At 40.1% G+C, this 12,535-nt stretch overlaps 1 protein-coding gene across 4 annotated transcripts in view; it reads left to right on the top strand.

Moving 5' to 3' along the window:
* PIBF1 (progesterone immunomodulatory binding factor 1) overlaps positions 1 to 12,535 on the top strand; it is a 213,295-nt gene that overhangs the window by 32,976 nt on the left and 167,784 nt on the right. For all 4 annotated transcript variants that reach the window (XR_013813899.1, XM_079779469.1, XM_079779468.1 and 1 more), the window contains exon 6: positions 6,511 to 6,644. Coding sequence is in view for 3 of the 4 variants with exons in the window: in XM_079779469.1 (XP_079635595.1) it covers positions 6,511 to 6,644 (134 nt within the window). In the remaining variant the exon portion in view is untranslated. The remainder of the gene's footprint in view (positions 1 to 6,510; positions 6,645 to 12,535) is intronic.

Genomic DNA, 12,535 nt, shown 5'->3' with positions numbered 1-12,535 from the left:
GTAGTAATTTTATTTAAGGAGAATTTTTTTTACCTAATAAGTTCTAAAAGAAAGTGTTGGTAGAATATATATTCCTTCCTAAACTGAGTGCCTGCTTATGTTTGGTTATATGGTGTTCATATTTAAAGAAAACATGTATGTATAGTGTGTGTGTGTGTGTAGTCATACCTCCTGAAGAGTTGCTCTCTGGACCAGGATTTTATATCCCTTATATTTCAGGACCAGATTCTGATGTCCTCTTAGATCTTTACATTTTAGATCTTGGCACTTGCACACTTAGAAAACCCCTATTTCTTGGCATTCATGTCCTCTAGATACCCTACCTTATAACTTTACTCATTTGTAGACCACTGGGACATTCTTCTTTATTTAAAGTGGAAGGCTTGCTCTAGATTTAAGTCTTCCTTTTCATCTTACTCCTGCCTTGGTTACTTCTATGACTCATCCACAACCTTGGCCATGCATTTTATTGATTTTCTCAAATTTAGTGATTGCCTCTTCTCTACTTCAGCACTTAGTCTCCTGGCCCACAGTCTGTTCCTTGTCACCCAGACTGATTTACTTCTGAAGTTATCTATTCAGGTTGATCATTAAACATATTACTTTCAATATATCCATGTTTCTCAGTCATCTGCTTCCAATTTATAGTTAACAGAATAGAAACAGTCCATGTGATTTATTTACCAGTCTCTTCCTAAATTTATTTACATCCCTCTTCATCATGTTATTAGTCTTAAACCTTTCTCTTACCAGTGTTCTCTAATTCCTCCCCAGATGTGTTTTTATCAAACCCTGCCTGATAAAACCTTATTCTTCATTTTTCTGACTAAGCACTACTAGAGAGAATCAGATAGTAACAAGCACTGTAAGTTTATTGTAACCAACTTCAAATGGGCCCACAAAATTGTGCTGAAAAAAAATTTTTTTTTCTAGTCCTCTTATTTCTCACAGAGATTATTTTAAGCATTCACCACTTTCTCACTCAGACGATGATTTTGGTAGTATTCCATTTCATAGAGAAAATAGAAATCCTCAGATGAAACTCCCACAATTGCCTATCACAAACCTACAAACATTTTTATATCTGTACTCATTCTGTTTTGTTTGTTATAATTATTTACAGTGGGAAGAGTTTGCTTTCAAGGAATGGAAAAATCATATGTCTTTAGAAATCAAGTGGGTAGTATAAATGTGTGGAGCAGTAGGGTAAAGAGTAGTTCTGTAAGCGCTAAGGGCTTCAAAATTGTTTTTAATACAGAATACTTCACTTTATTGTTCTTTGCTGTGTGCTTCGTAGATACTGTGTTTTTCATAAATTGGTTTGTGGCAACCTCGCATCGAGCAAGTCTATTGGCGCCATTTTTCCAATAGCATTTGCTCACTTTGTGTCTGTCATATTTTGGTAAGTCTCACAATATTTCAGACTTTTTCATTATGATATTTCTTGTGGTTATCTGTGATCAGTGCTTTTTGATGTTACTGTTGTAATTGTTTTGGGTGCCATGAACCACTCCCATATAAGACAGTGAACTTAACAGATAAACATGTATGTTCTGGCTGCTTCACCAACTTGTTTCTCTCTCTCTCTCATCTGTCTCTCATCTGTCTCTCACTTCTTTCTCTCTCTCTCTCCCTTGCCTCTCTCCTATTCCCTGACACAACAATATTGAAATTAGGCCAATTAATAATCCTACAACGGCCTCTAAATTTTCAAGGAAACAAACAGTCTCATGTCTCTTACTTTAAAACAAAAGCTGGAAATGATTAAATTTAGTCAGGAAACCATGTCATAGGCCAAGAAAGCTAGGTCAAAATCTAGACCTCTTGCATCAAACAGTCAAGTTGTAAATGCAAAGGAAAAGTTCTTAAAGGAAATTAAAAGTGCCACTCACTGAACATATGAATGATAAGAAAGCGAAACAGCCTCATCACAGACATGTGTAAAGTTTAGAAGATCAAACCAGCCACAACATTCCCTTAAGCCAAAGCCTAATCCAGAGCAAGGCCCTAACTCTCTTCAGTATGAAAGGCTGAGAGGGGTGAGGAAGCTGCAGAAGGAAGTGTTTGAAGCTAGAAGAGGCTAGTTCATGAGGTTTAAGAAAAAAAGCCATCTCTATAATAAAAGTACAAGGTAAATCAGCCAGTGCTGATGTAGAAGCTGCAGCAAGATATCCAGAAGATATAGCTAAGATGATTAACGAAGGTGGCTGTACTAAACAACAGATTTTCAATGTAGGAGGAACAGCATTATATTGGAAGAAGATGCCATCTAGGATTTTCATAGTTACAGAGAAGTCAGTGCCTGGCTTCAAAGCTACAAAGCAAAGGCTGACTTTTGTTAGGGGCTAATGCAGCTGGTGACTTTAAGTTGAAGCCAGTTCTTATTTACCATTCCAGAAATCCTAGAGCCCTTAAGAATTACGTTAAATCTACTCTACATATGCTCTACAAATGGAAAAACAAAGCCTGGATAATAGCATATCTGTCTACAACATGGTTTACTAGTGTTGTAAGCCCATGATTGACACCTATTGCTTAGAAAAGAAAGATTCCTTGGAAAATATTACTACTCATTGACAATGTACTTGATCAACCAAGAGCTCTGATGGAAATGTACAACTAGATCAATGTTGTTTTCATGTCTGTGAGCACAACATTCATTCTGCAGCCCATGGAACTAGGAGGAATTTCGATTTTCAAGCCTCATTTTATTTAAGATATACATTTCTTAAGGCTATAAGTGCCATAGATATTGATTCCTGTGATAGATCTGGGCAAAGTAAATTTTAAACCTGGGAAGGATTCATTATTCTAGAGGTCATTAAGAACATTCATGCCCGGCCAGTGTGGCTCAGTAGTTGAGTGCTGCTGACCTATGAACCAGAAGGTCATGGTTTGATTCCTGGTTAGAGCATATTCCCGGGTTGTTGGCTCAATCCCCAGGGTGGGTCATGCAGGAGGCAACTGATCAAAGATTCTCTCTCATCATGGATACTTGTATCTCTCTCTCCCTGTCCCTTCCTCTCTGAAAGCAATATATATATATATATATATATATATATATATATATATATATATATATATATACACACACACACACACACACACACACACACACATGTATATATATACAGATTTGTATATATGTATGTATATATGTGTGTGTGTGTGTGTGTGTGTGTGTGTGTGTGTATATATATATATATATTTTATTTTATTTTTAAAGAACATTTGTGATTCATAGGAAGAGGTTAAACTATCAAACAATAACAGGAGTTTGGAAGAAGCTTATTCCAGCCCTAAGGGATGACTTTGTGGAGGAAGACTTCAGTGGAGGAAGTAATTGCAGATGTGGTGGAAATAGCAAGAGCACTAAAATTAGAAGTAAAGCCTAAAGATGTGACTGAATTGCTGCTATCTCATGAGGTATTGCTTCTCATGGATGAGCAAAGAAAATGGTTTCTTGAGATGATGATGATGATGGAGTATCCTTAGCTGTGATCCTATAATAAACTAGAGGCCTAATGCATTGGGGGAGGGGAAGTCCCTTTAGCTCATCCTGCACCCTCTCGCAGTCTGGGATCCATCTTGCAGTCCAGGACACCTTGCTCCTTACTGCCTGCCTCCTAGCTGCTCCTTAGTGCTCGGCTTGCTGCTCCTTAGTGCTGCCACGGAGGTAGGAGAGGCTTCTGCCACCACCACTGCACTTGCCAGCTGTGAGCCTGGCTTCTGGCTGAGCAGCGCTCCCCCTGTGGGAGCACACTGACTACCAGGGGGCAGCTCCTGTGTTGAGCATCTGCCACCTGGTGGTCAGTGCGCATCATAGCAACCAGTCGTTCCACCATAATGGTTGCTTAGGCTTTTATTATATGGACTAGAGGCCCGGTGCACGAAATTTGTGCATGCCGGCGGGGGAGGGAGTCCTCAGCCAACCCTGCACCCTTTCACAGTCCAGGAGCCCTCAGGGGATGTCCGACTACATTTTTTTTAAAAATCACCCTGTACTTAATTTTTTTACTAACTCCTCCTTTTAAACTCCCCTCACTCCCACATTCTGTTTCTCCTTTTTATTTAACTATTTTCCTGGCCTCACCGGATTTCAGCATCCTTCCCTTTCCTGCTTTCTTTCCCTCCTTCCCTTTGAACCTCCCATAGCCCTCTCCCTCCCTCCCTCCTCCCTTATCTCCCTTCATTCCCAGTGTCTGTCTCCTTCTTACTCCTCCTACCCTCCCCTCCCATTCGCCTTTCCCTTGTGAGCCTGAACCCTGCCTCCCTCCCTCCTTCCCTATTATTACCCCCTCCCCCCGCCCCCCACCATGTTCACTGGTTTCTCTTTTAAACCTGCTTTCCTCTCTAGGATCTGCTTCCAGCCCCGCCTAAGCGCACTTTGATATTAAAGCTTCCGTTCGGGGGGCATTAACCCCCAGCCCAGGGCCCAGCCCCAGCCAGGCCGTCACCGCCTCCCCTTCCCTGGCCTCCCTGCCGCCGTCCTCTTCCCATTCCCTGCCCAGGGTGCCACAACTTCTAGTCAACAATGTACACTTAACATGCCACCAACCCAACCCTGGCCAGTGTCTTTGGGGTCCAGACCTCAGGGACTAAAGGGGTACCCGCCTTAGTGTCCGACTCTGCCCCAACTATGATACACAGATCCCTCCCATCACAGGACGCCAGGCCCAGCGAGGGTGGCCAAGGCCCGCGTGGCCCGGGTGCTGCTGCCGCGAAGCAGGAGTGCCTCCCCTCGGAAGGCCTCGGACTGTCCACCCCTCCCTCTGTCCTGGGACCCACAGGCACTCCCCCCAGCGATCGCCATCTCCTCCCACATTCAGCCCCGCATTTCCTTCCCTTTTATATTCCTGTGTCTTTTTCTTGTTCCCTTTTTGTATTTCCATTTCTCCTCTCGGCCTGTCTGCATGCAGACCGCTCCCTCTCCTTTCTTATCCCCTCCTGTCATATCCTATCCTACGTACCCCGGGCCTCGCAGCTTAGAAAAGAAAGATTCCTTGGAAAATATTACTACTCATTGACAATGTACTTGATCAACCAAGAGCTCTGATGGAAATGTACCAAGGGAGGCACCTGCTGATCAGTTTTTATGTGACGGCGTCCTGACCAATTTGCATATTATCCTATTAGATAGATACCATAGTAAATTTCCATTCTAATTGGGGAACATCAGTGTAGGAGAAGATCCTAATACTACACTAAGCAAAACACATTGAGTATAGTTTTCCCATAATTACATTTTCAAACAACCCTTCAATAGAAATTTGGGGGATGACATTTTATTTTCTTTGGGGGGGGGGCAGTTATGACATTTTAAAATTATGTATAAATACTTTAAAAAAGACACAGTGTCTTACTCATCTTTGTATCTACAGTGTCTCGCCCAGCACCATTTGCATAGAAACAACTCAGACAGTATTTGAGGAATGAATGTGACCACACTTAGCTGGTCAGCTACTTAAGAAATGACTTTGGACAAGTTGTGTTTAACATAAAAGATTCTGGGGTAGAGTTGACGGTGGCTTGCAAAACCTTGTAAGTTCAAAGGGGGAAAATAAGTAGGAACTCTGTCCCTGTGTCATGCTTCTCCCATTTCCATATTCATTTAATTATTAATTAATTTGTTCAGAAGCATTTATTTCACTTTTACTGTATACCAAGTATTGTGTATAATGATAGAGATCCAGATAGAGGCTCAGTTTCTACCCTTAAGATGTTTACATTCTGGTGAGGTATATAGAATGCTAATTTGATGGTACAGTGAGATAGGTGTTCTGTAGTAGGCAAATATTCAAGTACTGTGCAGCTATTCAGGCATTGACAACACATTAGAAGGAGCTTGGTGCATTGAGAGAACTTCAGATCTTCATTAGAGTTGAAAGATGAAGTGTGAACATGAGAAAAGAGGCTCATAGCAAGCAGGGCCAGCTTATGGTTTTAAGGTTTTTACTTCCACCTTTCTCCCATAGCTCTACAGTTCATTTCTGTTGGTCTGGTGAGTGGAGGGAAGATTAGGGGAGAAGTATAGTCCAAGTGCCACAAAATTCCTTTTTTTTGCTAAATACCGCCACTGAAACTGCATGTTAATCTCTTCAGGAACAATATTTCATTGTAGATATTTTATATTCATGTGGCTCTTCATCTCTAAATTGTGAACTTGAAGGGGCTCTGTTTTATTCATTTCCTTGTCTAAAAAATCTAATAGTAACTTGGTAAATTTTGAAAGATGTCACAACATTTATAGTCATTGCATGTACTATTCTAGTAACCAAGACATAGGTGTGCTATTTAAAAAAAAATAGAGCTGAAGTTTTAAACAGATGGACTTAGAAACTACTCTGTGAGTTTAAGATTACCTGTCTTTGAGTAGAGAAAAATTACTAAGTAGGAAAATTAAGGATTTTTTAAATTACAAGGACATTCACAGCTTAACAGAAGAATTCAGTACAGAATTCGGTCAACTGTGTTTATTTTGAAATGTTTTATTATTGTTTTGGTTTATAGACTTATGAGGAAGATCGAAGAAACTACTCTGAGCTTCAAAATAGATGTCAACGTTTGGCTTTAGAATTAGCAGACACAAAACAGTTAATTCAGCAAGGTGACTACCGTCAAGAGAACTATGACAAAGTCAAGAGGTAAGGAGTTAAGATGGGTACAGTAGTTTTTCTCATTTTTAGCATGCACCTGAATTCAAAGTCAACTGAATTTTTTTTATTTTTTACTTTTTTAATTTTTACAAGAGTTTATTTGAGCCAAACTAACAACATATACTCTGGGCAAGATCATGAGTCACCTGAATTTTTACCATTGACATTGTTAATTCTGCTTTGTATAGTCATGTGCTGCTTAACAATGGGGATACATTCTGGAGAATTGCATCATTAGGCAATTTAGTCATTGTGCGAATATCTTAGAGCAGTGATGGCGAACCTATGACACGCGTGTCGGCACTGACACGCATAGCCATTTCTGATGACACGCTGAGGCGGCCGCATGCTGAGGATGAAACATTTGCTGCTCCTGCGGATGAAACATTTGCGAAATAATGTTTTTTCCTCAAAGTGACACACTACCCAAGTTATGCTCAGTTTTTTTGGCGAAGTTTGACACACCAAGCTCAAAAGGTTGCCCATCACTGTCTTAGAGTGTACTTACACAAACCTAGATGGTATAGCCTACTACTGTAATTATGTGTGCTCTACTTTCATACAGCTGGCAGTGCAATAGGTTTTTTACATCAACATCACCACAAACATGTGATGCGTTGCTCTATGATGTATGGCTATGATGTCATTAGGCAATAGAAATTTCTCGGTTTCATTATCTTGTGGGACCACCATCATATATGCAGTCCATCTTTGACCAAAAGTCATTATGTGGCATATGACTCTACCTTATTCTTTTCCTGTCTCCATAGTTTTGACTCTTTCAGAATGTAATATAGTTGGAATCATGCAGTATAGAGCCTTTTCAGATAGTCTTATAGTAATACTAGAGGCCCAGTGCATGAAATTCGTTCACAGGTGTGGTCCCTAGGTCTGGCCAGTGATCGAAGCATGAGCGTCTGGCGTGGAAGGGCGGGTCCCAGCTGACCTCTGGGCCCTGGGCAGCGCCTGGGCCCCCAGGCATGCGCCCCCCTCTGCCTGAGTCATAGCACCCAAGTCCCCACGCAGAGTTGCGGTGAGCACGGCCGGACACCACAGGCCAAGGTACAGCATGGGCCTCTGGGCTGCCTAGCAGTGCCGCATGGAAGCCAGGCGGGCAGCATGCTCTCTCTCAGCCGGCCTTGCAGACCAGCTCCTGCATGAACCCACGGGGAGGCAGACAGGCCCCTGCAGTCCTGGTGGCTGTGGCCTGGCTCACCCAGAAGAGGCGTGAGCCCTGGCGTCCCAGGGGATGGTAGCAGGGGGAGTGAAAGTGAGCTCGGTGGACATCCTGCATTCTTACCGCGCCGCCGTTCTCTTCACCCCCGCCCCCAGGTAGCCAGCAAGAGGTCGCAGCGCGTCACCGATGCCCACCATGTTCTGTGCCGCCCTCTGGTAGTCAGTGCATATCATAGCGAGGAGTCAAACTCCCAGTCTCCCGGTCTTTGCCCAAGGGGACAATTTGCATATTGGGCTTTTATTATATAGGATACATTTAAATTTCCTCCATATCTTTTCATGGCTTAATAGCCTATTTCCTTATACCAGTGGTCGGCAAACTCATTAGTCAACAGAGCCAAATATCAATAGTACAACAATTGAAATTTCTTTTGAGAGCCAAATTTTTTAAACTTAAACTTCTTCTAATGCCACTTCTTTAAAATAGACTCGCCCAGGCCGTGGTATTTTGTGGAAGAGCCACACTCAAGGGGCCAAAGAGCTGCATGTGGCTCACGAGCCACAGTTTGCTGACCACAGCCTTATACCATTGAATAATATTCCATTGTCTAGACATCGCACAGTTTATCCACTCACCTACTGAAGGACATCTTGGTTGCTTCCAAGTTGTGGCAGTTGTGAAGAAAACTGTTATAAACATTCATGAGCCAGATTTTGCATGGATACAGTTTTCATCTCCTTTGGGTAAAAACCAAGGAACACAATTCTATGGTAAGAGTATGTTTAGTTTTGTAAGAAACTTCCAGACCGTCTGTCCCAAAGTGGCTATACCATTTTGCATTTCTGCGAACAATGAATGGGAATTCCTGTTGCTGCACATCTTTGTCAGTATTTGGTGTTATCAGTGTTCTGGATTTTGACCATTCTAATAGGTTTTTAGGTGTTACTCATTGTTACTTTTAATTTGCATTTCTCTGATGACATGATTTGGAACATCTTTTCATGTGCTTATTTGCCATCTGTATATCTTCTTTGGTGAGGTGTCTGTCTGTTAAGGTCGTTGGCTCATTTTTTAATTGGGTTGTTTGTTTTCTTACTGTTGAGTTTTAAGAGTTCTTTGTATGTTTTGAATTACAGTTCCTTATCAGATATGTCTTTGGCAAATATTTTCTTCCAGAGTGTGGTTTATCTTTTTATTCTCCTAACATGTACCTTATTCTTCATTGCATTTTAAAAGCATGTCGTTTTGGCAGTTTGATGGGTTTAAATTTTTTTTTATATCAGTTGTTTTTATTTTGTTTAGAAGTTGCTGCTGTTTTTTTTTTTTAAATATAATCTCTTAGAAGATAGAAACTCAGTAAAATCCCATGTTTGAATTTTTACCTGATTACTTTTATTTTATGAAATCAATTTAAATACTTTATAGTTTTATTTGAAGTTTGTTCAGACAAAAGGCATTCTTTTTTTTTCAGAAAATAATATTTTCTGTGAATATATTTCCCAATGTATTGCTACTAAGTAGCTCTGGCACGTAATTTGCCTTTTACTGGAATATGCTTTTCTGTTGTTTGTTCATTAATGAACTACTACTTAGCTATATGTCCCTTAGGAAAATCTCTTATCATTCTAAGCCAAAGATTTATCATCTCTGAGATGATGCTAATACAAATATCTGCTACTTAAACTAAGATCAAATAAAGGAATATTTATGAAAGTATTTGTATATATAAAGAGAGAGATGATTCTAAGTGTTTACTACTGTATCTACCTGTAGGTAAAATAATGCTTAAAATACAGTAGTCACTCAATGAGTATTTTTAAAATGAATGAATGCTTTGTAAATTGTATAGCACCATAAATAAATCTGCAAGGATTTTGGGATATAACATTGATTCTCCTTCTCCTACCATGACTAACATCAGTATGTATTATTATGTAAGTATTGTTATGTCAAAATACAGTAATTATTGGAACATGAAATCTATGAGCGTTACACTCAGTCGGCTCTTGAATAAAGCTGGATTTCAAAAGAATAATTTAAAAATAAAATAGATTGTGATGGTAAAATGATACTTTGAGTTGGTGTTTTGATATCCTCTTGGCTATTATATAATCTACTAGAGGCCCGATGCACGGAATTCTTGCAAGGGGCTTGACCCTTGAAGCTGTAGCAGCTTGCCTCAGCCCTTGCAGCCCTGGCTTGGTCTGAAAGGTCGTTCGGCTGTCTGTTAATCATATTACGCCTTTATTATTATAGACTAGAGGCCCGGTGCATGAAATTTGTGCCGGGGGGCGGGGGTGTCTACACCTGCTGGCAGTCAGACATCCCTCTCACAATCCGGGACCACTGGCTCCTAACCACTCGCCTGCCTGCCTGCCTGCCTGCCTGATTGCCCCTAACCACTTCTGCCTGCCAACCTGATCACCCCCTAACCGCTCCCCTGCCAGCCTGATTGATGCCTAACTGCTCCCCTGCCAGCCTGATTGATGCCTAACTGCTCCCCTGCCAGCCTGATTGCCCACAACTGCCTTCCCCTGCCAGCCTGATCACCCATAACTGCCCTCCTCTGCCGCGACCCACCTCCTCCACCAGGACCCCCCTCTTCTGCGTGAGGTGGCAGAGACTCCGGGATCGGCCTCCTCTGTGCCACGCAGAGCCGCAGGAACCCCAGGCCTCACTGTGTGGAGCAGCCGCAAGGCCCTGCCTCCGCTGTGTGCACAGCCATCTTGTGACGGCCATCTTGTGACAACATCGCACAAGGGATTTCGCATGAGGGCGTGACGCCATCTAGGCTTTTATTATATAGGATAGCAATAATAAAATATGGAAAGAGAATATTAAAAAGCATGATAATCAGAATAATCTAGTGGACATGAATGAAGAATAAGTGAACTGCGTTGATAATTATTGAAGGTTGATGATGTGCGTGGGGGGGTCATTATATCATATATATGTATAACAAAAATATGATAAACATATTCATGTGCTAAAAATGGAACAGAAAAACAAACAAGCAAGAGGGCCTCAAACTGTAAACCCTTTGGTTCACTCAATAGAAAGAATTTTTTTAAATGTTTTGGGGTGATAAACAATAACGAATTTAAATTTTAAAAATGTTTTGAGGTAAAAAATCACTTTTATGTTCTTTATAAATTCTCACATATGTGCAAAAGGAAACAGTATATGGATGTTAATTGCATCATTACTAGAAAGAATTAAAATGCTTTTCAGTAGTGGAATGGAAAATGAATTGTGATTTATTTCTACAATGTAATTCTGTCTAGCAGTCGAAATCATTAAATAAGACCTTAATGTATGGGTAAATTAAATACAAAATATTTAATTTTGAAAAGCAAAAGGCAGCCAATCATCTTTTTTTTACTTTAAGAAACAAAAAGCAGTTTCCTACTTTCTGGCATAAAATAATGTTCTCAGTTTTATTTTGTAATTTCATTGCCTCAGCTATTTCTCTAAGGAGTCCTGGTTCCTTTTAGTGGGGATTACTATTCAAAAATTAAGATTGGGTGCTGGTCATTGCTACATTGGTCATTGTTTCTAAGCCCTTTCACTAAGCAGAGGCAATGGAGAGGGAATAGGAAGGATGGCTTAACACACTATGGAAAGATCTTACCGATATCTCTAATTCCAATTCAACACCACAGTAGCTAGTTTAAAGGGGCTCCAACTGGCTAAATACTAAATATCAAAATGAATATTAGCAATATTCATTGAATAGAATAAGAATCCCTGACTACGTGCTAATAAAGAGGATCTTACAGATGAGTGCTAAACAATAAATATATATTTGTATTAGAATTACCATTTTCTAGCTTCATAATACTACTATGAAGTATTGGAAGCTAAAACCATTGGGTAAAAAAAAGTATGTTAGGGAACAGAATATACAATTTTAAAGTATGTTCCCACAGATTACTTATTCATTGCAAAGGGCAAAAAGGTACCTTTATATTTAGAACTTTAGCAGATACCATCTTGGGCAAATGATCAAAGCTACTATCACCAATCAATGGATAGAGTAACATCATGTGCCTCTTTATGTGATCTACTGAAAACACAGTATCTATCACTTACATAGTATTCCTGCCCAAAGTGCTTAATGTGAATCTAATCAATGTTGTAAAAGACAAAGATGGGCTAAAGAACTGATCAAGGTTAAAGGAAATTAAAGGCCAATGGCACCCAAATGGAATGCATGCTAATATGTTGGATCCTGGACCAGGGAGACTTTGCCGTAGAAGATATTTTTGGGACAAGTGACAGAATTTGAAACTGGATTGTATATTTAGATAATTATGTTAGCGCTAAATCTCCTGAATTTGATATGATATTCTGATTATATAAGAGAATATTGTTAATCTTAGGTAATTCAGAGTGAATTATTTAGGGATAAAGGGACCTAACGTCTGCATATAAGTCTTAAATAGTTGAGGAGGGTGCATATGTATGTGTTCATATGTAGATGTATAAACATGTGTTTGTATGTAGATGTGTATACATTTATTCATATATATGAACAACAGAGAATAAGTATGACAAATATTTAGTAAATAATACAAAGTAAATGACAAAATGTTACCAATTATTGAGTAAAAGTATGTAAAAAACATAGTGGGGGTTTGGGGGAGACTTGATAAAAGAAGGTGAAGAGATTAGCCAAAGAACATAATGCATAGCCCATGGA

This window comes from Cnephaeus nilssonii (genome assembly GCF_951640355.1).
Source record: "Cnephaeus nilssonii genome assembly, chromosome: 8".
NCBI classification, from domain to species: domain Eukaryota; kingdom Metazoa; phylum Chordata; class Mammalia; order Chiroptera; family Vespertilionidae; genus Cnephaeus; species Cnephaeus nilssonii.
The sequence above is the reverse complement of the archived record's forward strand: the minus strand, read 5'-3'. Positions and strand labels throughout refer to the sequence as shown.